Source organism: Perca flavescens, chromosome 20, assembly GCF_004354835.1.
Source record: "Perca flavescens isolate YP-PL-M2 chromosome 20, PFLA_1.0, whole genome shotgun sequence".
In the NCBI taxonomy this organism is placed as follows: Eukaryota; Metazoa; Chordata; class Actinopteri; order Perciformes; family Percidae; genus Perca; species Perca flavescens.
The window spans coordinates 29697004-29723642 of NC_041350.1; the positions used below are offsets into that span (position 1 = coordinate 29697004).

General features: G+C 41.3%; 1 protein-coding gene across 1 annotated transcript in view; it reads left to right on the forward strand.

Moving 5' to 3' along the window:
- esr2b (estrogen receptor 2b) overlaps positions 1-26639 on the forward strand; it is a 65255-nt gene that overhangs the window by 19049 nt on the left and 19567 nt on the right. Inside the window, exons 2-4 of the mRNA XM_028565064.1 lie at positions 15145-15676; positions 16623-16822; positions 17567-17683. Coding sequence (XP_028420865.1) covers positions 15246-15676; positions 16623-16822; positions 17567-17683 — 748 coding nt within the window. The 5' untranslated portion in view covers positions 15145-15245. The remainder of the gene's footprint in view (positions 1-15144; positions 15677-16622; positions 16823-17566; positions 17684-26639) is intronic.

Below are 26639 nucleotides of genomic sequence, written 5' to 3' on the forward strand. Positions count from 1 at the left end.
CTGGTCCGGGAGTGGCAATGCGCTCCTGGTGGAGCGGGTGGACGGAGATGGAGTGGGGGGAGGAGGAAGGGGCACAACAGGAGCAAGTGGTGCATTTTGGAGGCCCACGCTCCATGGCTGCAGTAATCCTCTCCAGACTTGAGGAGATGCGCTTGAGCAACCACGCCACCCAGTCAAGAAGGGCATTTATTACTTTGCCGCATCCCGGACAGCTCCCGCTGGCGTGCACCAAGCAAATCCGCCGTCAAAATAGCAATCCGCCAAGCGCGCCTGCTCTTAAAGGGAATGTGAGATGACGCTCTGATGGGTTTATTGCACGTTACGCCCAAACTACACCTAGCTACTTCAGACCAACCCATTTTAGATTTGCGTCAGGCGCAAGAGTCATTTATCCCGCCGGTATCATAGCAACAGCGCTCGAGATCCGCACAGAAAGCTACTTGCGTTTCACATTTGATACTTGCGTTTCAGATCATTAAAATAGGGCCCTAAGACTGCAAGACCTTGCATGTGTGTGTCCAAAAAGGTGTATGCTAACCTATGGCCCTATTATCACCAACACATTGGCCAACTTTAAACAGGTGGAGGAGCACCTACACTACACCAATATGGCACAATACACACTTATTGTCTGGTAACAAATCCTTTGTTTGTAAGCAGTGGAGTGACAGAGGTATTTATACTCTAGACCAGTTATTCAATGAGAAAGGTATGGTGAGTTTAGAAGACCTGAGAGCTACTTTTGAGGTTCCCAGGACATCCTTTTATCTTTGCTTAAGATCAGCCCTAAAATGTTATGGAATACCATAGGCGCACCCAGTCATTAAATGGTCGGTTGGTTGATTGATTTATTGTTTGTTTGTTTGTTTGTTTGTTTGTTTGTTTGTGAGAGGATTAGTGTCCAAGATTTATGTTAGACTGATGCAAGTATCCATAGGAGCGCTCCAAATGGTAAAGAAATGGGAGTGAGAGCTGAGCCCTGAGGGGAACACAATTAATTGGGAGGCAGTTTGGGACAACATTTTCATACAACATATGCCATAGGACATATTGGACTCCCCAGAAGAGATACGTCTCTAAATCCATTACCACTCCCTATTGTACGTTCTGTCAACCTGAACAAACTGGAACTTTTCCTACTTATGGTCTTGGAGTGTGAACAGGTGCATGAGTTCTGGTATGAGATACAGAGGAAAATTTGGCTACCCGGCTCAACTGCAACCAAGAAAATGACAGCTCAACGGTGGCTCTCCCCTCACTTGCTTTGTATAAAACAGTGGTTAGTGTATTTTCTAGACATTGTTATGCTTGAGCTCTCTACAGCAAGGATAAACAAAGCCAAATCGGCAACTCTCAGCCTATGGCAAAGCACAGCAGCACAAATATATCAGATTTAGGCCACGTCCACACGTACCAAAACAATCTTTTTTTTTTTTATCTGTCTTCCCTGGATTCGTTTCAAGAATAGTTGCGTCCAAACGAATCCATCTGTATATGACTCAACATGCTACTTCATATGCCAGGCCTATAGGCGGCGCTGTTTCTGCTACAGAAATTCACCAAAAAACAGAGAAGAAGAGCATAGTCACTTCCACTTCCCATCATAACATGACTAGATTATAACGTTCTCTTAATACATCTGTGGACTATAATAACTTTCACCACTGCTCATTTTATAAAGGCCGCCGCAAGAAAACTTGTCTTTGTTTACACTGTATAATGTGCTGTTGGATTGCTTTTTATTTTGCATGATTGCAGCGAGCTAACGTAGGCGCGCTAACGTTAGCTAGCTCTAACATCGGCAGTCAAACAAACATCAATGATCCATGAATGATGTCTTTTTAATAATCTATACGTTTTTCTTGCAGTAGCCTTTCTACAATAAGCCGTGGTAAAAGTTACTATAATCCGTTCAAGGAGTTGATAAGCAGACAGATTAGCTAGCTAGTTGATAAGTTGTCTACTTCCACTTTATAACAAATAGCCATAGCAGCTAACGTTAACTTGCTGCTCGAGCGGTCAGCTACTTTAGTGATGTTTAGCGTTAGCTACATAACGTTAGCAATATACTGTATCTTGTGTAGAATCCAGAGGGAAGGGTCAGGGAGCAGAGACACAGTATTTAGATGAAGTGAGCTGGTTTGACCATGGAGATGGGATACAGTATGCTCGCTTAGCTTCACCGCAGTTGTGTGCGTCAGCGGCCGTGGGTAAGAGAGGGTGTAAAAGAGGGGTGTGGCGATGACATCATCGATACAGATTTGTATTCACCGTCCAAACGAAGCCAAACGAGAGCAGTTTTCTGTTTGTTTTTTTTTTCACCCTGAGACCAGGTTTCAAAAAAGTGCGTTTTCAGGCAGTTTCGTTTGGACGCTCGGCCCAAACAATGCAAAACGTGCGTTTGCACAAAAAAACGTTTTTGTGTGGATGGCCCGTTAATGACTCAGCCAGTTTAGTTAACCTTTATTTGTTGTTTATTCCAAAGAAGTGATAACCGCAGAGTATTATTTTTTTCTCCTACTTCCACTTTTACTTGAGTACATATTTTCGATGATCTAATACTTTTACTCCGATAGCTTATTTTCTTTTATGTGCTGCATCGTTACTCGTTACGGTTACGTTAGTTACGTATGCTAATTACGTAATGTACATATGAAACTGCAACAAAAGTATTGATCAGATACCAATACTCATCTTGGTATCAATACTATCGATATTTAGATCGATACGCCCAGCCTTACTTTTCTTTTTAAACTTTGATTTTTATTTGGATTTTTTTCATTTAAGTACAATAATACACCCAAAACATAAAAGTAAATAATTACATCAACATTCCATTCACAGCTTATAGGTTCTTCCATTCGGTCACAATGCAACAAGTCTGTCCTGTTCAATTGTCATTCCTAGTGATATCGTCCTCACCCCTTCTGTAATAATTCCACTTCTGCCATTTCTGCCATCAGCTCCCTTCTGGTGAACCTCTACCACATCAGAGCCATCTCTTAAGTTTTTACAGCAAATGGGGAAAATGTCTTGGTTTACAACAATATGACTCATGATCAAAATTGCATTTGGAGTGTACTTTTTCCTCAAGCTAATCCAACAATGTCATCCTCTCTTAATACACTCACATTGTTGGCCTTTGTCATGTATTATAAATCTTTCTAATGTTCTTTTGACACCCCCATAAAATGACATTGAGCATGTGTCTGAGAATAAGACATTTGTGCTGTAATATACACTACCGGTCAAAGGTTTTAGAACACCCAATCTTTTTAGTTTTTTTATTTAAATTTTAGCAGTTCAAGTCCAATTAATAGCTTGAAATGGTCCAAAGGTAAGTAGTGAACTGCTTGAGGTTAAAAAAATAAGTAAGGTTACTCAAAACTGAAAAATAATGTGTTCCGAATTTTAAGAAATGGGTTAACAACTTAAAGCTGTTCTGCAGCAATGGAGGTTGATCAAGCTTTGAAAGTTGGGGCTACCAATTCCCCCAGGTGTTCACACTGGTCTGGATTACTTACAACCCCCTCTGTTTGGATAAAAGTATTGTTGGAACACACTGTGGTACCGTACCCATGTGAGCATTGTATGAACAGTATTGTACTGCAGAAAGTAGTGTGTTGCTATAAAAATGGCGGGAAAAAGAAAATTAACAATGGAAGAGAGACAGACCATCATAACACTTAAGAATGTTGGTCTTTCCTGTGGAGAAATTGCGAAGAAAGTCAAGGTATCAGTGAGTACAGTATTCTTCACCATCAAAAGGCAATTAGAAACTGGGGCAAACTCTGACAGGAAGAGGTCTGGAAGACCCAAAGCCACAACCGAATCAGAAGACAAGTTTCTGAGAGTCAACAGCTTGCGTGATAAGCGGCTCACAGGACAACAGCTTCAAGCACAGCTTAATAGTGGTCGTAATAAGCAAGTCTCAGTTTCAACTGTAAAGAGAAGACTTCAGGCTGCAGGTTTGATAGGTCGAGTTGCAGCAAGAAAGCCATTGCTAAGACGTCAGAATAAGAAAAATAAGCTTGCCTGGGCCAAGAAACATCGTCAATGGACTACTGAAGACTGGAAGAAGGTGTTATGGACTGATGAATCAAAATTTGAAATCTTCGGTTCATCACGCAGGATTTTTGTACGCCGTCGAGTAGGCGAAAGGATGGTTCCTCAGTGTGTGACATCAACTGTTAAACATGGAGGAGGAAGCATGATGGTCTGGGGCTATTTTGCTGGATCCAGGGTCGGTGATTTGTACAGAGTGAAAGGCACCCTGAACCAAAACGGCTACCACAGCATTTTGCAGCGCCATGCAGTACCCTCTGGTATGGGCCTAGTTGGTCAGGGGTTCATCCTACAGCAAGATAATGACCCAAAACATAAGTCCAAGCTATGCCAGAACTACCTTAGCAAAAAAGAACAAGATGGTAAAAACATGGAGGGGGCCAGCACAGTCACCAGACTTAAACCCCATTGAGCTGGTTTGGGATGAACTGGACAGAAAAGTGAAAGCAAAGCAACCTACAAGTGCCACACATTTATGGGAACTTCTGCAACAGAGTTGGGAAGAACTTTCTGAAGAATATTTGATTTCCATTGTAGAAACAATGCCACGAGTGTGTTCAGCTGTTATATCTGCCAAAATATGGCAAAAATTTAGACTACATTTTGGTTTATAAATTGATTCCATGATTTCTTTTTTTAACTTAAATTGTTCAGTTGTTCTATTCTTTCATTTCAGAGTACAATAAGACATTGAACTGCATGAATTTCAATTAAAACATGGAAAAACTGGGGTGTTCTAAAACTTTTGACCGTAGTGTACATTTTTCTTTTTTTACCCACCACACGGAGGAGGAGTGTGGTGGTGTGGGGTAAAAGTGATTTAAGTTACTTTTGGGTGGAATAACTTTTACATTGAATGTCAAGTCTGTGTTTTAGCAAAAAAAAGGGTATGTGTCCAAAAACGCATACTGAATAGGAGTTACATGACATAGGCTAAATTGTTTACATCTCTGGTTCACCCCAAAAAAGATAAAACCTTACAGTAATCTCACAAAATGTATTCCATAAGTATGTCATCATGTCAGTGCAATTTAGACAAGTCCAATGGATTCATAGACCCAGAAAACATGTGGTTAGACACCAAGATTACTTGGCTAGGTCCAATAATGAAGGAGTTAGGATATTTTGAGGGCTTCCTGCCCATCTTGGACGCCATCTTGAAAATTACACTTTTATAGTGGTCAAACTTTGGTAAACTTTTAGTATGTTATTAAGGACACCTAATACTACAAAAAACAGCTGAGAAACCTTTTGTTAGAATTTTTTTAAGGTTAGGTGTTTTTTTTTCATATATGCAGCCGCCTAATAGGTGGTTGAATTATTCCCACTGGCACCTAGAGCTTGGTATAGAGCTGAAATGGCACTACATTTTCTCCCTTCATATGCATTTATCATTATTTAATAATCATATTCTGTTCTTTGGATCCGTCTAACTTTATTTCCTTTAAATAATAATCTCTCACCTGAAAATATCTAAACGGTTTGTTTGCCTCCAAATCAAATTTCTCCCTTAAAGCCTGAAAGTTCAGCATTTCCCCCCTCTCAACTAGTGTGCATATTGCTGTAATACCCTTATGTGCCCATTTCTCAAAGCCCCAATCACTGATTCCCGGTTTGAATCTCTTGTCATGTGTTATCCACCTCAGAATCTTTGCTTCAGTCTGTAGTCCATATTTTCTCACTACCAAATACCAAATCCACATTGTGAATTTAACTATTGGGTCCAGCTAGCCCTCTTCCCTCTTAAACAATTCCCTATTGGTTATTAATATTTGTACTGGGCTAGCCTCTACCTTCGTTTCTATATCCTTCCATCTAGCTATATATTCTCTATTACACCAACAAGTTACAGCCCTAAGCTGTGCTGCATAGAAGTAGTCTTGCAGTTTCGGTACTGCCATGCCCCCTTTGTCTTTAGGGAGCTGCATGGTGCTATATTGAATCCTTGGCCTCCTACCCATCCAAATGAACCTGGATATCCATCTATCCCACTCTATAAACTGTTTCTGTGGTATCATTACTGGCAGAGTTTGGAACAGGCACAGTAGCCTCGGTAATACATTCATCTTAATTATAGAATTGAATCTCTTCTACAATGTGTATCATCCTCCTAATATTGTCTTGTGTCTGTCTGCCTTTTATAAAGCCGGTCTGGTCTTCGTCTATAATGTCAGTCATGAATGTCTCAAATCTTTTAGAGATTATTGAGTTATACATCTTGTAGTCTACATTTAGTACTGATATTGGTCTATAGCTGTTACAATGCTCTTTATCCTTGCCCTCTTTAGGTAAGGTTGTAATAATGGCCTCCCTCCATGAAGGAGGGATCTTCCCTTCTTTAATTGTGTGTATAAATGAGGCCAACAGTACTGGGCTCTTGTCTAAAGGTTTTATAGAATTCTGAGGGGAATCCGTCACTGCCAGGGGATTTATTGTTCTTAATCCTAGAGATCGCCCTTTACATTTCCTCCTCTGTGATGTCTGCAGTCAATAATGTATTCTGCTTTTCCCCTATTGATGGCAGATCCAACCTATCCAGGAAGTTTCTCATATCCTGTTCATCTGCCATTGCTGGTTGTGTGTATACATTTTGGTAATAATCCCTGAATACTCTCTCTATTTCGTCTGGTTCAGTAAGTAAGTCATTAGTTTGGGGGTCTCTAATTTTGTATATGGTGTTCAGTGCTTGCTGTTTTCTTATACGTCTAGCCAATGATCTGCTTGCTTTGGGCCTCCCTCATAATAGGTTTGTTTAACAAATCTAGCCTTCTTTTCCACTTCTGACAGTAATATATTATCAATCTTACTCTTTGTTTCTTTCATTTGTCTAAGTACCTCTGGGTCACTTGTGGCATTATGTTTTCTTTCCAAATCTTTTAAATGGCTAATTTGTGTCTGGTAATTCGCTAGTCTGGTTTTCTTGCGAAGTGTTGTCTGTGCCATCAAATTTCCCCTAGTGACAGCCTTAAGTGCAGCCCAAAGAATGGTTGGGTCTACCTCCCCATTATCGTTTTCCTTTATATTTCTATTTATATCCATTTTCGTCCTTTCCACCAGGTCTTTGTCATTCAATACCCCCACATTCATCCTCCACACTGTAGTCCTCCTTCTCTTGTTTAAGTTTATTGTCAGGTAGATTGCGTTGTGGTCTGATAAATCTGCTATCCCTATTCGACAGTCCTCTACTCTATGCACTGGTTGATTTGGGAATAATAGATGTTTGGAGAGACCAACAATCCTTGGAGAGAGACTACACGCACTATTCAGATCCACACCAAATGTTACCCTTTGTCATGAAGAAATAGTCCAACCTCGAATACATTTGGTGTGGATCTGAATAGTGCGTGTAGTCTCTCTCCAAGGGATGTTGGTCTCTCCAAACATCTGTTATTCCCAAATCAACCAGTTGCGCATTCATATATTTATTAAGCCATGTCCTATTCTTCTTTGTACTAGTCGTATCTAGATTATAGTTCATCACCATAGTAAACAAAAAAGTAATCTCCCATGGTAAACTGGGGTTCTTTATCTCTCCCCATTTCCCCTGTTGGTGGGGAGGGGGGAAATCCTCTCGTAAGAGGGCCCCCCTTAGCGATGGAAAACTCTCCAAGCTGAAGTCCTCCGTTCACGCTAAGAAAGTCCAACATATTCCAACCATCACTCCCGGCCTTAATTAACCTTATGTTTCTTTTAAAGCCAAAAAACGGTAGATATAGGGATATATCTTTACCCACACTGTCCAAGCCATCCCACATAATGAAAAATGCAATATAATAGAATACCCAATTCAGAAAAACAAGTAGGCTAACCCTTCCGAAAGAAAAAAAAAAAAAAAAAAAAAAAAAAAAAAAAAGGGGCTAGGGTTTCCCCTAATCCTTTGTCCAAATAAATATGCCTACAGGCTACTTACGTAACTTTCAGAAAACTGCCTGGAACCAAATAATCTTTGAGAATAATAGTAGGAATCCAAACAGAAAATACCAAGGTTCGTGCCTGTTCCGTGGTATGGGCTAGAAATATAATTTCTTCTCGCCTCCGCTTATTTCTTCCTGGTGAACCGCTTCAGTTCCTCTCGCTCTCCCAGCGACGTCGTTCTCGTCCCCAACTTTGCGCCACTTGAAAGCGGACTCAAGCTGCTGCTCCAGCGTTGGTTGTTCCTCTGTCAGTCCATCTACCTTCATTCCCTTCTCCTTCATCGCCTGTGCCGCTTCTTGTGGACTGCCGTAGGTCTTGACGCCTCCTTGCCAGTGTACTCTCAATGCCGTTAGCGGTGACTGGAACCTAATCCCTTCTCCCTTTAGAACTCTCTTCAATCCCGCATAGCTACGGCGCTTTGCAGCCACCTCCGCTGGGTAGTCGTGGTCAAACGTCACTCTTTCCCCCAATCTCGATTTTCGTCTGCCAGGCCTTTTTGAGGATGTCCTCCTTGATTTGGTACTGCAGGAAGTTCACAATGATCGCTCTGGGGTTCTTGTCTGGAGCTGGTCTCGGTGCCAGAGCTCTGTGTGCACATTGTATTTGTAGACTGGCCTCTTCCCCGAGTTTAAGCTCCTTGCGAATCAAGCGCTCTATAAACTCTGGTACCGAATCCTTCTCTGTGCCCTCTGGTACTCCCCAAACTCGAATATTGTTCCTTCTCGATCTCCCTTCTAAGTCAGTTACTTTCTCCTGTAGCCTCTTTTGCTGTTTGAGGGAAGAGGCCAGAGTCTCCTTCAAATCTGCATTCCACTCCTCGGTCTCCGCCACGCGTTCTTGCACGTCTGCTATATCTCTGCCCTGCACTTCCATACCCCTGTCATTGGCCTCAAGCCTATTACCGATCTCTTCCTTAAAAGTGGCTATTTCTTGTCTCAATATACTTCCCAGATTTTGAACACTCTCTTGAATGTCTTTCATTTCTCTTCGGTTTTCCTTGCTAATGGTCCCAATCTGCTTAGACACGTTGTCAAAGCCAGCCTTCATGCTAGCTAACATGTCGTCCTTAGCTGCATCTGACTTGTCGTGTCCTTTTCTATCTCCCATTTTCTCTCGGTCTTTTTGTTTCTTCTCCGTTTCTTTTTTGGTCTGTTCCCTTTTACTACTCATCCCCTCTCTCGTTGCGCGTTTGAATTTCGGCTTTTCGATGTTTTATCACTTCATCCACCGGGAGCTCCTGATTTAACGTCTATCCACACATTTGCTTAAACCGGAAGTCCCAGCCTTACTTTTCATTACAGTTGCCCGTTCAGAAGTCAGAGACGATGTAAGTTTGTACTCTTTCTATTTAGCTATTGTTGCAGAAGAGTAATCTAATCCGGAGTTGTTCCAGTCTGCAGTCAGTCCTGAATGTTAACCGTTTGACCCTGTGATGTGAAGCTGCTAGTTTATCTGGATGTTGTTGCTAGCTTGCTAACTTTGTAGCTACATCACACATGTTACTAGATAGTGTGCGATACGTTTTTGGGAGCTTTAATCGTTAATGTGCTGGAGAAGATGTTTATTTTACTTGCACAGTGTGATTATTGTACATTTTATTTCAGTATTTGTTAATATTTGTTATTTTTAATATAATTAATATTTGTTAATTCCTTTGGCTACAGCCTGGCTAAACATTTGACATAATATAAACTATTATATTCAAACTTTTGACTGCTTTCTTGAATAACTAAATAACACAATACTTGTACTTCTACTTTCAGTACTTGATTAGTACATTTTAAAATAAACTACTTGCAATACTTAAGTACACAAAATGTTTAGTACTTTAGTACTTAAGTGTGGTGCTTAGAGAGCACTTCTACTTCTACTCAAGTCACTTTTTTGATAGAGCACTTGTACTTTTACTTGAGTATGGTTCTCTAGTACTTTATACAGCTCTGGAAATTGGCAATGGCCACCAGCCAAGTGGCTGCTAGGTTTTTTTTTTCTTCAAAAAAACAATGGTAATCTTTTAAGTGGCTGTATCCAAGATACAAAAAGTTAATTTCAAAACCTGGGTTAAACATTTGGGTGGCATTTAAATATAAAACAAGAGAACAAGAAACATAATTCAGTTTGGTTTCTTACTTTTAAGAATCCAAACTGAATTAAAATCCTTTTACAGAATACAATTTGGTTGTTGATGAACTACAGAGGAATTTATTTTAATATTTATACATTCATGAAACTTTCACCTGTTGCTGTCCATCAGGAGGCTTGTCCCCATGTTCATCCCTATATTTGAATGGAGTATTGTGCAAAACTCAAGTTTTGTTCATTGGAAATTAAAAAAAAAGTAATTAAGAAAGAAAGAAGCAGCCATGTAGGCAATATATGAATGAATGAGTGGAATAAAAGACAGAGTTGCATTGACATAGTGCCCTTTGACCCTTGCCTGCCTGGTGGTTTACCATGGAAGGCTGCCATGAACACCGGTCTGTCCAAAGCTCAAACTTCGGCTAGTCTTTGTGACAAAACAGTTCTTTTACATAGTCACTGGGTAAAAGACTGACTGTTGAGCCACGCAGCCCGCAAAAGTAAGTGAGCTCTTAAATAATTTTGATCTAATTTGATTCATTGTGCAGGTTGGTGAAATGTTTAACTTCAGGCTGTCAAGGCAACATTGATCAAAGACTTATTTTAATTTAGGTAAATCTAGGCTGTGAATATTAATTCTGGCAATTCTAAGATATTCAGGTGTGAAATGTCAACCAGGAGTTAGTTTCACCATAATTATTTCTATTACTGTGCGTCTGTTTTTTTTTCTCTGTTTGATTTACCGACATACAGCCAGTCTGAAGTAGAATCCCCTCCTCCTGTGTAGCTGCTTGTTTTGTAAACCTTGATCTGGTTACGTTTAGCTCTGAAAAGTAAAATTTTCATGGGCACAATAACATTTTCATTTAGTGTATCAGTGGATTAAACTGACAGCATTATCCATGGTCACTCCCAACCAGTGTAACGGCAGAATAATGAGTAGACACACAATATTCCTGCATTGTTGTTGTCGTATGAATGGCTGGCTAACTGGACAATCGTCTCTGCCAGTTAGAGGCCTATTAAAGTCAAATTCTTTTGAAACAACAAATCCAGACTGGAAAATTCAGTTCAGCTAAAAAAGAAGCTTTAGCTGATAGTCTCTACCATCTTATTGAAGTTCCTTAAATAAATGGTAATTGATTTTAGCCCCTCGTTGCAAGGAATTTTGCTTCTTTCATGGTGATTCTAACAAGGATTAAAATGTGGACTCACATTAGTTATTAGAGGACTGGAGGATTATTGGGTTGGAAGTTGGTCTGTGTCCATTCCAGTTATTGTCAGTTGCAGTCTTTTTGGAGTTTTTTTTTTTTGAGTAAAAACAAAAAAGTGTACTGTTTTAATTGTTCAGGAGGTTCTGGATTTTGAGTATAATTAAGTCACATTATCTAAATACTTGCCAATAAATGCCATAGTTAGCCGACTGTTATGGTACAATTTGTTCTGTAGATGATCGGTGTCAGTCAATTCTCAGTGTCTTCCAGACTTATCTGTAGGGGTGCAGCAATCCGATGTTGGGATCGGATATCGGCCCGATATTGAAAAAGTAGCTGGATCGGGGATCGCTACAGACAGTTGAGAAAGACGGGTTCTGAGCAATGATTAAAACACTGGATTTAAGATGTCTTGCCTTGCTGAAATACGTCCGCCAACCTGCTAACATTATTCAAACAGCGAAGGAGGCTGACAGCGGAGCTCCGTTCAGTCGCCCGCTACAACCACACTACAACAACCTAACTTACCTGTGGCCAAGGTAGTGGTTATACAACTAGCGTACAACTATTTGGTTTTGAAAGGGAAACAATGTTAAATTTCTTTGTATGTGTACGCTCTTCATTCAATTTGAGTTTATTTTACTACTTTGCAGTTTGCACAATAAAAATAGTTTAGCTTCTGTAACGGTTTCATGGATTCTCCTTCATATAAAGTTATTGTATAATGTCGTGGAGCCAAGCAAACCTTAATGAAAGCTTTTAGTAAACATGATGACATTAACATGTTTTTGTGATATTCTATGTACTGCTGACAGTACAATAAGCCATTAAAAACCTATATAAAGATGGCCCATTATTGAAGGCCCATTATTATTTATTTAAATTTATTTTAAGAAGTTTGATTACATTATATTTTCAATTTTAATGCACAATTGTTTTTTTTAAATAAATAAGAATTCAATACATTACATCTATGTTATTTTGTCTTAGGAAAGTAATGTTTAGTTAGGAAGGTCTGGTGCCTTTAGTCTCTTCCACATGGTGGAAGGAAGGTATGAGGTGGAAGGTATACAGTTTATTATTAATTCAGCAACGGTATCGGATCGGTATCGGGTATCGACAGATACACAAAGCCCAGGTATCGGGACTGAAAAAGTCGGATCAGTGCATCCCTACTTATCTGATGGTAAAAACCAGTTTATCTGAGTTGATATTGGCTGCATCCCAATTCCGAGGCTGACTCAACCCTTGAACTTGAACCATACAGCCTCCCAGACTCAAACGTTTCTAGGTCACTATAGAGTTGCCCTGAAAATAAAAACTGGTTTACAAAGTTACATGATACCTGAATTTACAGTACAAGCTGTGATGTTTAATATCAACACATGAAGGGCAAAGTGTACTAAATGAAAATCATATCTGCTGTATCTACAAAAATGTATCTGTGAATCTCTGATCAACAGCATGTTTGGACTTGCTATGTGTCCAAAACAAGATTAAAGAAGGCTGTAGGGCTGCATTTGTAGGATGGATTTGAAGGAGCATTTTAGAATAGACTAACATGTTGGCCTGTTAATGACGTTTTGATTCTAGAAAATATTTGAGATCCACCCCCTAAATTAGGACATTGTGCTCGTTCCCTGTATTCAGAATGAACAGGTAAGGTTGCATTGTTTTGCTCAATGCCACTTTGACCTGACGTGTCATACACATGTTGACTGTTCATGTAATTGACCTCGCAACTGTTTGGCATGGTGTCTCCTGTCTAGGGTTGGGTACGGAAACCCGGTGCCTATACGACCGGTATGGACCTGACTGAATGGCAGCAGGTAACATTAGCCTACTAATAGCTAGTAGCTGGCTGCTTAAAATACTGAAAGTTAAAGAGTCTAAAGTGTGGCTGTATAGGATTCCAACAATCTCCTTCCAGGCAGCGCTGCGACTGTTGACTTCAAGGCACCTAACCCTAACCATTGCCTAATCCTAGTGTCTTCCAGGCAGCGCTGCCTGGAAGGAGACGTTGGGGGCTTAAAACACTGATAAACCACCGGGATGTACAACTGCAGCTAAAGAACCAGAGTAGTCTAGATGGGACTAGAGAGTCGGAGATAGAGAAACAACACCGACGGCACCTCATAAACTCATGGTGCATTGAAGTGCATCTCGAGAAACTCAAGCTGTTGACGTTTCCGTGTCAATACTCCTGCCTGCAAACAAAATGGGTGCGTGCAGACCGTCATCTACTATAGCTAACACACTGACTATGGAGAATTAGCTCATAGAGCCACACTTCTAAATATCCAAACTATCCCTTATCCCTTTTTATTTTTTACAAAATAAATGTTGAATTCATAAGCAATAAAACTTGCCTTTGCTCAGTTCAACACACCCAGGCACTGCTGTAACCGCCTGACTTGGTCTGGTATGACCAGTAGCTTATGGTGGCTAATGTTAGCTAACATTTTCACTCTGTTGTGAATTAGGGCTAAAGCCAAGATGTATAGCTTTATGTCAACTCTTCAGAGCATTTGTGCTATGGATGAAAGTGGATTCTCACAGTTCTTGCACACTTTGTATCCTGTACTCAAGAATTTCTTCTCTCTTAGTGCTGTAGAGTATCAAATAAAGGGAAACGTATCGCAAAAGATACGTAAAACCCCCAAACCTCCCAGACAATCCAGCTGTGTGTTTCTATTGTGATTCATGGTGTCTGAGGTTCACTGTGCAGAGCTACCGGCTGCTGTGCTGTTGATTCTTGCACTGATTAACCAGCTGATGTCTTCTCTGGCACAGTTTGGTTACAGTGTTATTTATTTAGCAATCTGCGTGACGTCACACAGGCTTTTATATTCTGTCTCTGTAACAACTGTTCATAGTTTAAATACACTGTTAATAATACAAAGCTGTTCTCTTCACCTTTGACATAGTAAGTAAACTGTGCGTCATTTTACTTAAAGTCTGTGGGAACATTTGACAATTTTTGGAGATGTACTAAGGATTTACAGACACTCTAGACTGATTATAAAACCTGTTCAGGAGGGTTAGGTTTGGGTTAAAACATAGGGCCATCATGCACGGGCACAAGGGGGATAATAGATAATAAATAGATAATAGAAAATCACTTGAAAAACTCCTTTTTAAAAAAAACCTGGTTTGGTTAGGAGGAGCCACTGGACAGGACGGTCAGTGGGAGTTAATTTGACAAAGATTCCAACGATCTACCCCAATCTCGATCTCTCCCCCGGCAAGATTTAAAAAAATTACCCCAACGTCACATTATGACAATCAATTTTAAACAATGATGAACATTTTGTTATTGAATGTTATTAGCACTTATTGTACTAAACTTTAAATTATCATTATTGTTTTAGATTTGTTTAAATGTTTAAACTAATCTAAAACAATTCATGGGGTTAAAAACACACTGTTTGAGTTAGGGTTAGGTGCATGTGCAGGTCATTAGCATAACAAAAAGCTACATTAGGCTACCTGTTTACAAAAACGTTCAATTCACGATCAATCAATTGATCAATCAGCAACGGACAATGCAACTCTGGTCATTTTGATACACAAACTGAAAAGTTTTTGAAGGTGTGAAGGAGTGAATTAATTTTGGTTAAAAAAAAATTATTTGCTCTTCATCTTCATTTATATAAATAAGTATCTCATCACTGTAATTAGGACCTGCTTTACATTGAAATGTACTCTGACATCTAAAAATCAGACTTTTCAACCAAATTTATGTTTTACCTGCAAACCGACAAATTGGTGCTTAGCGGGAGTGGGTGAGTTGACTGCTGCCTGTGTGTTTGGGATGTAGCCTCTATTGTTTTATTTACCGTAACACAGTACATCTCCCCCTCTGCCACAGGGCTTGTCTTCGCTAGAACATGGACTAAAATTAAAGAGGAACCAGCTGCATCATCATATTCATCACCTCTGTGGACATATACACGCTAGCTTGCTCCTGACATGGCCTCCTCCCCCGGGCTGGTTCCTAACACGTTACCACTGCTTCAGCTACAGGAGGTGGACTCCAGCAAATCTTCCAAGCGGCCAAGCTCCCCTGGACTCCTGCCCGCCGTATACAGCCCTCCTTTGGGCATGGACAGCCACCCCGTCTGCATCCCCTCTCCGTACGCAAACAGCAGCCACGAGTACAACCACGACCACGGACCTCTGAACTTCTACGGCCCATCTGTGCTGAGCTACGCCAGGCCGCCAGTCACTGACAGCCCATCGTCTCTGTGCCCCTCCCTCAGCCCATCAGCTTTCTGGCCCTCCCACAGCCACCCCAACATGCCCTCACTGGCTCTGCGTTGCTCTCAGCCGCTCGTCTACAATGAACCCAGCCCACATGCAGCCTGGCTGGAGCCCAAAACCCACAGCATCAACGCCAACAGGTAGGTGTCTTGACATTGATCCATGGATGGACAGAGCATAGCAATAATACCTGATGATAGAGTAGAGGGTAAAATGTTTAGAAATTGAAAACCTTTTACCATTACATTCTCTAGAACCATGGTCTTTAAAAGGTTTTTAGCCAAGGGAACTTTAACTGAAAGAGTGATGGATCAGGGATCCCCTACTATTATTACTACTACTACTATTACTACTACTACACTTTTAGAATGAAGTTGCATATTAAACTGGGCCTACAATAATGTGTGGGCAGTCTAAAGCATACCTTTTTAGTGAATAGAATACTAAGCTATTAAAACAATCATTGTTGGCATGATTTTATAGATCATGTTTTAATCTATCTATATATGTGTGGCACAGTGAATCCTTAGGATGAACTGTACCTTAGTGATTACTATAGGCCAGTAATCCTATCATCAATGGGTTTTTCCCCCTACAAACTGATTTATATTTGCTACTAAGTAATGATTTGGTGCCCCCGCCCCCCTTGCAGAAACTCTGAGGACCCCCCCCCCAATAGGGATCCCAGACCCCCTGCTGAAAATTTCTGCCTGAAGCCCAAGCTAGTTGACTCTTACGCACTGATTCCAGTGGATGTATTACTCTCACCACAACAATTGCTTTAGGATCCATATCTTTCTCTGTAGTTATACTTTATAATTAGTAATCATCTGTGCTACCAGTTGATAGTCAAAATGGCACCGGCCGTGGATGCTGGAGATTTATACACCCCATTATGTTTAAATCATGAACCCTGTGAAGTTTTCGGATGCAATTTTCCAGTTGACTGAAATGTGGCTGTGGAGACTTTTTTTGGCAAAAGAATACCCATTGGAAGACTAATGACATGATGGTGGTGAATGACAGGCAAAAATTTTCCAAATGTCAAGTTGTCCCCCGTTTTTCACAGTCTGTTTCATCCCGCAGCTCCATCATCGGCTGCAACAAGCCGCTGGGGAAGAGACCAGGGGAGGGAGTGGAAGGCGTGAACTCCTCCCTGTGTTCGTCTGCTGTGGGGAAGGCCGACATGCACTTCTGCGCCGTGTGCCACGACTACGCCTCAGGGTACCACTACGGTGTGTGGTCCTGCGAGGGCTGCAAGGCTTTCTTCAAGAGGAGCATCCAAGGTATCAACTTCTGTCTTTCTGTCCAGGATTATTCACCCTCTATTCTAGGGTTGAACGATTTGGGGAAAAAATCTAATTGTGATTTTTCTGCCATATATTGCGATTACGATTTTGATTTGCGTTTTTTTTTTTCTAGAAAAGTTAGTTCAAAAGTTTAGTTCAGCTAAAGTTCAATATTCACTATAAAACGGATAAAACATGTCATGGAGCATTAGAACACGAGACACCATCAAAACTGCTTATTTTCTTATGCAAGGATGAGAACATGGATATGAATAAGCGTGGAACAATGAACAGTTACAGTACATTTATCACAAAAGCTAAAGTTATTATAAACTATTCCAATAAAAATCATTACTGTACTTTCCTGTAAACTGAAATTTTTGATACGCAGTTCAATAGCCCATGGTAAATAAAGTAATAAAAAATAAATGAAAATCCACTGAAAATTGGACATTTCTGTAAACAATCTGTGATATGTAATATTATTCCAGCATTTATCTTGTGAAAAAAACGGTAATAATAATAATAATAATAATAATAATAATAAGAGGAATAAAAAATGTTACCCCAAACATTAAATAAATATTACACATTTGATTAATCACATTTGATTAATAATAGTCTTATCGCTTTCTTTTTCAAATCTCCATTTAAAAAACAATTAAATGTTCAACCCTAGTCTATTCGTACTTCTTATCCATCGAAAATAATTGTGCGGTATGTCTTTCCTTTCCTTCTTAGGACACAACGACTACATCTGCCCCGCCACAAATCAATGCACTATCGACAAGAACCGACGTAAAAGCTGCCAGGCCTGCCGCCTACGTAAATGCTATGAAGTGGGCATGATGAAGTGTGGTAGGTGCTCACCTGTTTCATCTGGGTTTGGATGTTTTTGTCATCTTACTGCAGCAAAAAAAGTTCTGTTACCACTGAGAGGTAAATGTGTTAAATGTGGAATACAGCTACTGAGTAAAGAACAAAGCCCTCATTTTAGCCCACCTGTAACCCCTTAAAATAAACAACCAAGACAAAAATAAAAATAAAATAAAAATAAATAAAACAACTAAACACAGAAGGTTTGTGCATTTGAGGCATACTCAACGTAATCAGTCAAATTGGGTTATTTAGGCCATTGTATGTCACCTAGAATTGAACTTTGAGATCTCAGACCATGCTAGACCATAAAGGCCACTCTGAAGGTTCCGTGCACCATCCTCCCCAATTAGTCCAAGAAGGGGTCCCAGATTTTGAAAAAAGGAAAGGCATGTCTCTGAGCCAGAAGATAATAGCTTCTAATGGGATAAGTTCCAACACACTCAGAGTCCATTGTGAAATTGTGGGAACAGAGTCCGAGATCCACAGAAGAAGAATGCATCTCCTTGCTTTAAAGAGAAGCACCTCCAGCAGCCTTAGTTTGGAGGAGACCCAGAGCTTTAGTATTTAACCCCAGAATACAGCTGATGGGAGTAAGAGCTAGTTCTTACTCCCTCTTTCTTGAATATAACATCAATTTCCTTACAAATTTTGACCCAGAAGTCATTAATAAGGGGGCACTCAAATATAATGTACCTTCAGAAATTTTACATTTATTACAGAATTTTGAGAGCAATGGGTTAAACCTATTGCATTTCACCGGTGTGATTTGGAGCCTGTGTATGACCCTAAATTGCATCTCCCTGGCTTTGTTGGTAAATAAGCAACCTGCAGGGCCTGACCAAATCCCATTCCACACATCGTCCAAGATAGTCTCCCCAAAATCCGCCTCCCAGAGAGATCTGACGTGAACCGTACAGTCACTGGTTGAAGTTGACAGGGCCTTGTAAAGCCTGCTAATAAGTTTCCTGGAGTCAGGCTTCAGGAGAGCCTTCTCCACAACTGAGATGGAAAACCCATTAGGATACAACTTGGCATTAGAAAGAATGAAACTGCGTATTTGCAAATACCTAAAAAAGTTATTCTGCGGGAGATTGTACTTCACTCTGAGCTAATCAAAAGACAACACAGTGCCCTCTGTCAGCAGGTCACCCACAGTCTTTATACCCCTACTAAACCACACTGAGAAGGCTTGGTTGGCCAGACCAGGAGGGAAATCTGGGTTCAAATGGACAGGTGTAAGGAGAGAAAAAAAACCATCTTGGTCTGCTAACTTTCTTATCATCCTCCAGACTTTTAAAGTATTCTGTAGAATAAAATTGCCCTTTAAGTTAAGGCGAGCCCACCCCTTAGATGCATATAATAGATGGTACAAAGGAATAGGGGCCACTGGGGCAGCCTCCAAATCAAGCCAGGTGGATTCGGTACCCTTGTCAAACCAATGCCAAATATAGGTGCAAAGAGATGCTAACTGATAGCGTCTAAAATCCGGTACTGCCAAGCCCCCTTCCTCGAGGGGGCACTGTTTCAACCTGGTTCGCTTGTTCTTCCAGAGAAAGGAAGTCATAGAGCTGTTTATAACATAAAGAGATTTTCTTGTTAACAAAGCTGGGATCATTTGGAAAGGATACAGTAACCAAGGAAGTATAGTCATTCTGATAAGATTCACCCTACCCAGGAGAGACGGTGGCAGAGCCGTCCATCGGGCCAGGTCTTCCTTAATCTTACGAATTGCAGGTACAAAATTGGCTTTGTAAAGGCCTGAGAGTAAGGGAGTAATGCGTATGCCCAGGTAGACAAAACCGGATGGGGACCAACGGAAAGGGGCGGAGCATTGCAGAGACCAAGACACATGAGAAGTGAGGGGCATAGCTTCAGATTTGGAGTAATTAATTTTGTAGCCTGAAAATCGACCAAAGGAGTTAATTATGTCAACAACCCGTGTGATAGAAGATTCAGGACTGCTTAGGTAAAGGAGAACATCATCACAGTCGAGTGAGATTTTATGACACGTGGGGCCCACTTGGATGCCTGTCACCAAAGGATCAGATCTAATGGCCTCCGCTAGGGGCTCCATGGCAAGGACGAATAAAAGTGGCGAGGCCGGACAACCTTGTCTAGTTTCCCTTCTTACCGAGAACGGGAAAGACTTCAGGCCATTTGTAATAACAGAGGCGCGAGGGGCAGCATATAGCCGAGATATCCACTTAATAAAGTTGTCACCAAGGTTAAATTTCGAAAGAACACCCAGCAGATAGGGCCACTCAATCCTGTCAAAGGCCTTCTCTGCATCAAGGGAGATGACGAGAGATTTATTCTTTGACGTTGAACCATGCTGTATGAGGTTCAATAGTCTCCTTACATTGTTGCGCGAGTTACGACCCAATATGAACCCAGTTTGGTCCACCGAAATTAAATCTGGAAGGACACACTCAAGCCTCTTAGCAAGAATTTTAGCCAATAACTTCCGGTCTACGTCCAGCAGGGCAATTGGTCTGTAGGAGGCACATCCATCTGCAGGGTTGCCTTTCTTTAAAATTAGGGAAATCTTTGCATCCATCATAGTGTCAGGGAGAGCCCCAGAATCAAAGGAATGGGATAGCATATGAAGAAGAGGGTCCACCAACAGGTCTCTAAAAATTTTATAAAATTCGGGGGTCAGCCCATCAGGTCCTGGGGCCTTATTATTTTGTAAGTCACCGATAGCTTCTATCACTTCCTCACGGGTAACAGGCCTATTCAGCCTCTCTTTCTGAGTCTCAGAGGCTTGAGGGAGTTTGATAGATGATAGAAAATTATGCATTAGCTGCCCAGAGCTGTGATCTGATTCAGAATTGTATAAGTGTTCATAGAAATCAAGAAATTAGTTGTTTATATCTTTGTTATTATGGACTCTTGCACCAGCACTGTTCTTTACAACTGGAATAGCCTGGGAGCCAGCATGTCCCTTAATCAAATTGGCTAGATACTTGCTCGGCTTGTTACCAAATTCATACATCTTATGCTTACCGAACAGTATGAATTTCTGAGCCTCTTTAGATAGAAGAGTGTCCAGAGCTGCTGTGGTAGTGTCAATTTGAACCCTCAGGCCTTCTGAAGGCTTAAGGTTAAATTCTCCCTGTAGTTTGTTTAATTGCTCCTCAAGAAGCTGTTGTTCTGCTCTGTTTTTTCTTAAGACCTGCTGAAAATGATATAGTAGAGCCCCGCATAACGGCCTTAGCAGTTTCCCAAACTAAACTAGGAGACACATCTGGGGCACTGTTCTCAGAAATGAAATAATTAAACTGCTCACTAAGATACGTTTTAAAATTGGGATTTTTAAGCAGATGGTTTGGAAAGCGCCATTGCCCCCTAATGCTTTGAGCCCTGCTGGACATGACCAAAAACACTGGCGAGTGATCACTAATAACTATGTTGCCAATAGAGCAAGAGATGACCCTCTGAAGGGCATTTTTAGAGGGAAAAAAAATAGTCAATCCTGGAGGATGATTTATGTACTTTTGAATAAAATGTATACTGCCGTTTGGTGGGGTGAAGGGTCCTCCAAGTGTCAATAAAATTTACATCCATGCAGCAGCCAAGTAGAGACTGACTTTGCCCCATATTAGCCTGTACAGTTCTATTAGATCTATCTAAGCACGGGTTTAGGCAACAATTAAAGTCACCAGCTATCACTGAGGACTCAACAATCCACTCAGAGAACAAACAAACTACCTTGGTGTAGAAATCAGAGGGACGGACCGGGGGCATACACATTTAAATAGGAGACAGCTTCTTCAAAGAGTCTCCCTTTTAATAATTACATATCTGCCTGATGTGTCAGCCCTAACTTCCACCTCTGTCAGGGGCAGAGATTTGTGAACTAGGATGGCTACACCCCTGCTCTTACTTGTGAAAGACGAGTAGTAAATCTGGCCCACCCACTCTCTTTTTAACTTTAGATGTTCATTGTCATCTAGATGGGTCTCTTGTAGCATAGCAATCTGTACTTTCTCTTTTTTTAAGTAATTAAGAATCTTTTTACGTTTAATGGGGCCCTGAATCCCGTCGACATTCCAAGAGCACAGTTTAATTCCTGCAATATCAACCATTATCCCACATTGTGCGTACAATGGATTCGCTGAGAAACCTGTGCAGTATTAGACTCTGTGTACAATCTGATAGACATATTAACTAACTAAAAAACAATGTGAAAGAAAAGAAGAGAGAGATAGAAAAACAAACCAACCCAGCCCTCCTACCCAAAACGCTTCCCTGAACTAAGCGTCTACACTCTACATTATGCATCCTAACTGTGCATTAAACCAGTGCTCCACAAGTAACCATTTATAGTTGTAAACGTCTATAAAACACGTTCTAAAAACACACTTAAACAGGATAAAGCATAAATAACATTCTGACTCGCCACCTTCAGACCATAAGCCGTGTATAACAGAGGAGCCTACATAATAAGTATCTGAAAGAAAAAAAGGAAAAGGAGAAACGGTTCGTCAGTTGTCAGCCTGTGTACAGCTATAAAGATAGCGACATCAAGAGGTCGGTGAGAAGTTATCCAGTAGCGTCGTTCTCCCGGTCTGCCCGGAGAGTTGGGACTATGGTCTCTGCGTAAAAATGCACTGCCTCCTCCGCTGTAGCGAAGCTGTACTTGCCGCCGTTGAATGAGATTTGGAGCCTAGCGGGGAACAGCAGGCTGTATTTGACGTCCGCAGCCCGGAGCTTCTGCTCGATGTTGGTAAAAGATGCTCTCCGTTTAGTGACCTCAGCAGTAAAATCAGGGAAGATATGCACCGCGTGTCCGCGGAAGGTAAGCGGACCCTTCTCCAGCTGGAGGATGCGCTGCTTCACTCTGAAATGGTGCACCTTCACAATCATGGGTCTCGGACCCGAGGCTGGACGGAAAGCTAGGCGATGTACCCGATCCAACATCTCTGGCCAGTCAGGGATCTCCATACCCAGCGTCTCAGCAAAGAAGTCGGTCATAAATGCCGTGACGCTGCAGCCCCTCCATGTTTTCAGGTACACCCACAACACATAGATTCTGTCGTCTACTCCTCGACTCGAGGTCCTCCGATTTAGCCATTAGCAACTTGCAATTCGCTAGCTGTTCACATTTGGCCTCAAGCGCAGTAATCCTATCGTCGTAGTCTTGCAGGGAAGCTTCAACTTTAGTAAGACGTGTCCCAAAAGTGTCTATAGTAGACAGCAGGGTGCCCAGTGAAAGTTTAGGGTTTCAGCCCTAAAACTTTCAATAAGTTTTACCAACTGCGAAAGTGACGGCCTTCTTCGTCGTCGCCGAAGGCTGGTTAGCTTTCTTGTTAGCATGTCGGTTTTGAGCTCGCGCTGGACGTTCTTGGCGTGTAGAACCCTTCCCAGACATATCGGCAGATGTTTTAAATAGTCCGAACCAAAAATAGGGGCTAAAACAACGGGCTAAACAGACGTTTAAAACAAATCAATGGATAAATATGTCGGAGCTTGCAACGGCGCGTCTACTCTCTACCCATGCTCGACAGCGCCCCCCGGAGAGGAATCATTTAAATACTAATGTGTAATAATTTATCAGGATTTTTTGATGCACAGATACAGTATATTATCTAGTTTTAAAAATGCATATTAATAGACATGTCAGCTACTATTTCTCAGGGGATAGCAATCTGAAAGTCAGGCTCTTTTCCAGCAGATGACATTTTGCCAATATTGGCAACAAAGTGAATTGAAAGTGTATTTCCCAAAAAAGTCAACTAGTTTCACAGATTTTCACCACAGAACTGACCAGTGGAAAACAGAGGTCATATTATATATTAATAGCAACTCAAGGCGCAAACAATAAATCAACATTTTTAGAGTAACCAGTCGATACCTTCTGGTCCAATCAAGAGTACTGACGTCCAGATTTGCGTTTGCAATTTGAAAATCTTAAAAATCACATATTCCTTAAGAGCGAGTTAACCGCTAACAGACACCGCTGCGACCAACAAACAATACAAATTCTGTCATTATATATGTAATTTATAAAAGGTTTCTAGTGTCAATGTATTGGCCGTGCAGTGGCTGTTGTGCTTTTTCTTCAATCGTGTGTTGAACACGATCGAAGAATGCTGCTACGTCAGACCGGCCAAAGCGTCAATAAGCTTCCCCGTACTTTTTGACAAGCGTCCTTGACAGAGCAGCCAGAGCTTCTTTGCAGCTCAAGTCGTGGGCGGTGTGTACGTACAGTTAAGTGTGTCATAATTGACGTCAGGACACATTGAGCTCTGTTGATTACTCTGTGAATCTGGTCTGTACGGTGGCCGACTGGGGCAAACGCCCTGCAACTTCAGAAAACACATGCAAATAGACAAAACACAAGCAAATTAAGAAAACAACTTCATTAATTTGACAACACATTCAGCAAACGCGTTGCAAATACACACAACCAAATACACAAACGCGCTGTAAATAAAAAACGATGCAAAAAGAAAAGCACACAAACCCCGAAAACAAATGCAACAAAAAAACGCTGGAACCAGAATACACAACAGAAGTTCTCCCGGCCTCTAGAGGAAGCAGCTAAGTGGAACAGCTTGATTTTTGAACCCCACGGGGAGAGAGCACTGTGCCTTTTTATTAGAGTCGGGTATAGCTGCATAGTAAAAAGAGAACTCCCGTCTCATGCCCTCCCGTCCATAGACTATATATTAAATTCATATTATTATTATTGTTGTTGTTGTTATTGTTATTATTATTAATAACATATTATATATAAGTAATATACAGTCTATGCTCCCGTCTCATGCTCTCCCGGCTGGTGCCGTGCCCGAGCTTTGACTTTTCAAAATAAAAGCTTGCTTCTGGTCCGCTCTTCTTCCTTTGGTGTTTTGGATGTTTTTGAACTAAACAGTACGGCAATCATGCTGATGAATACAATCACTTTTTCAGCAGATGTCTTACTCACAACACAATGGAGGAAGCAAAGCAGTTTTGTGTTTGTGTGCGGGCAGGATTTGTTCAGTTTGATAAATCCCGCGGTAAATTGGCTGGTTTACTAAACAGGGAGGGACTATAAATCGTGTCTGGTTTTTTTTGTATTTCAAGAGTGAATTGCTCCACAATATGAATACAGATTGGTCACTTATTTTGTTGTATAATCACAATATTACACTTGAGGAGGCCTACACTTCAGTGATGCGCCTTCAGACCTGGAAATTAAACCCTCTCACGTAATATGGCGTAAACAAACGTCAACGTTAAACACTGATGCAGTTTTAAATGTTTTATTACCACGAGTTTACAGACGTCTCTGCTCATCGAGTATCACCTGTGACCTGAGCTGAGACACACCCACCAAACGAGAGACAACATCTCAAACATAGACTTAATATTTACAGTCTATGATCTCACCCCTGCACACCGTTCTGAGATTGAAACCTCTCTCTCTCTCTCTCTCTCTCTCTCTCTCTGTCTGTCTCTGTCTCCCCGTGGAGTCGGAAATCAAGCTGTTCCACTTATCTGCTCCCTCTAGAGGCCGGGAGAACTTCCTTTGTGTAATCTGGACGCAGTGTTTTTTTGTTGCATTTGTTTTCGGGGTTTGTGTGCATCGTTCATCATTTTTGCATCATTTTTTATTTGCAACGCGTTTGTGTATTTGGTTGTGTTGTGTGTATTTGCATCGCGTTCATGTATTTGGTTGTGTGTGTTTGCAGTGCGTTTGCTGAATGCTGCGCATGTGTTGTCAAATTAATTAAGATGTTTTCTTAATTTGCTTGTGTTTTGTCTATTTGCGTGTGCATTCTGAAGTTGCAGGGCGTTTGCCCCTGTCGGCCACCGTAGGTCTGGCTCTTCCACGCTTTTCCAAGTGAGAAAATATTGTACGGCAGTTTAAGCTGTTCATAAGCCCATAAGCATAGTCTTGTATTTTGTTTAAATTTTTCTGAGCCAAGTGTTAAGTCAGTGAATGCAACTCAGCTATCTAGATAACGTTTTACCATCGTGAGACTGGTCTTCCAGTTCTACTAGTTGTACGGCACTCATGGCTCCCTGCATGGACACTGCTAAACGCTGTCTGTGCCAGACCTAGAGGCCAAAACAACGCAGTGTATCATCCAGAACAACATCAGCTGTGATTGTAAATTAACCTGTTACCGGAGCCAAGTAAAGTTCGTAAAAGAAGATCCTTTGTCATTATACCCACGCACCTCCATCCCGCCGGAAGGTAAAGCACGACAATATTATTAAATGCAGGGATAGGGCCTTTGTGTTTTATAAATGGCTTTGCTCTACTCAAAGAGATATTTTGCTGATTTTAAATCCAGATCTGTGTCATGGATGGCAGTGTGTTTTAGATGAACGGTGGTTGGCCTCCCTCCACTCCTCCGTGCACTGGCGCCACAGTGAAAAGCCAAACACTCTACACACTCACTCATCTAAACACACTGTAGAATAGAGCCACACTGTTTAGTGACCATCCGCCCACTTTCATGGCATTGACTCTTCCATTCTAACCTGCCTTCATTCCCTCCTAATCACGATCCATACTCACCAGACCCTCCTCCACAGCACTGCGGGGGAGGGTCTGGCACTAGCCAGAATGGTGTGTGGACTACCACACAGCATTCCGGGATTGGAGAAAAACGTGCTCTGGTTTATTGGCATTTCTTAAAACCAATCACAATCGTCATGTGCGGTGCTAAACGGGAGACACAATGCCGCTGCAAAATAGCCTCGGGAAGGAACTTGTTTTGGTGGAACATGAGTTCCATGTTCAAAGCAGTGGCATAGGCAGAAATAGTATTTTGGGCGGGCCAGTACAAAAGTGAGTGGGCCATTTTCAAAACAACTAGAAGTAGCAAAAAGGACAATCTGAAAAAAACTGCAACAATGTTGCCTTCCAACATACTGCATTACAACGGCAATAGTACTGTCTCCAACATGCTCAACCAACAAAACTCAGTTTAAAAGG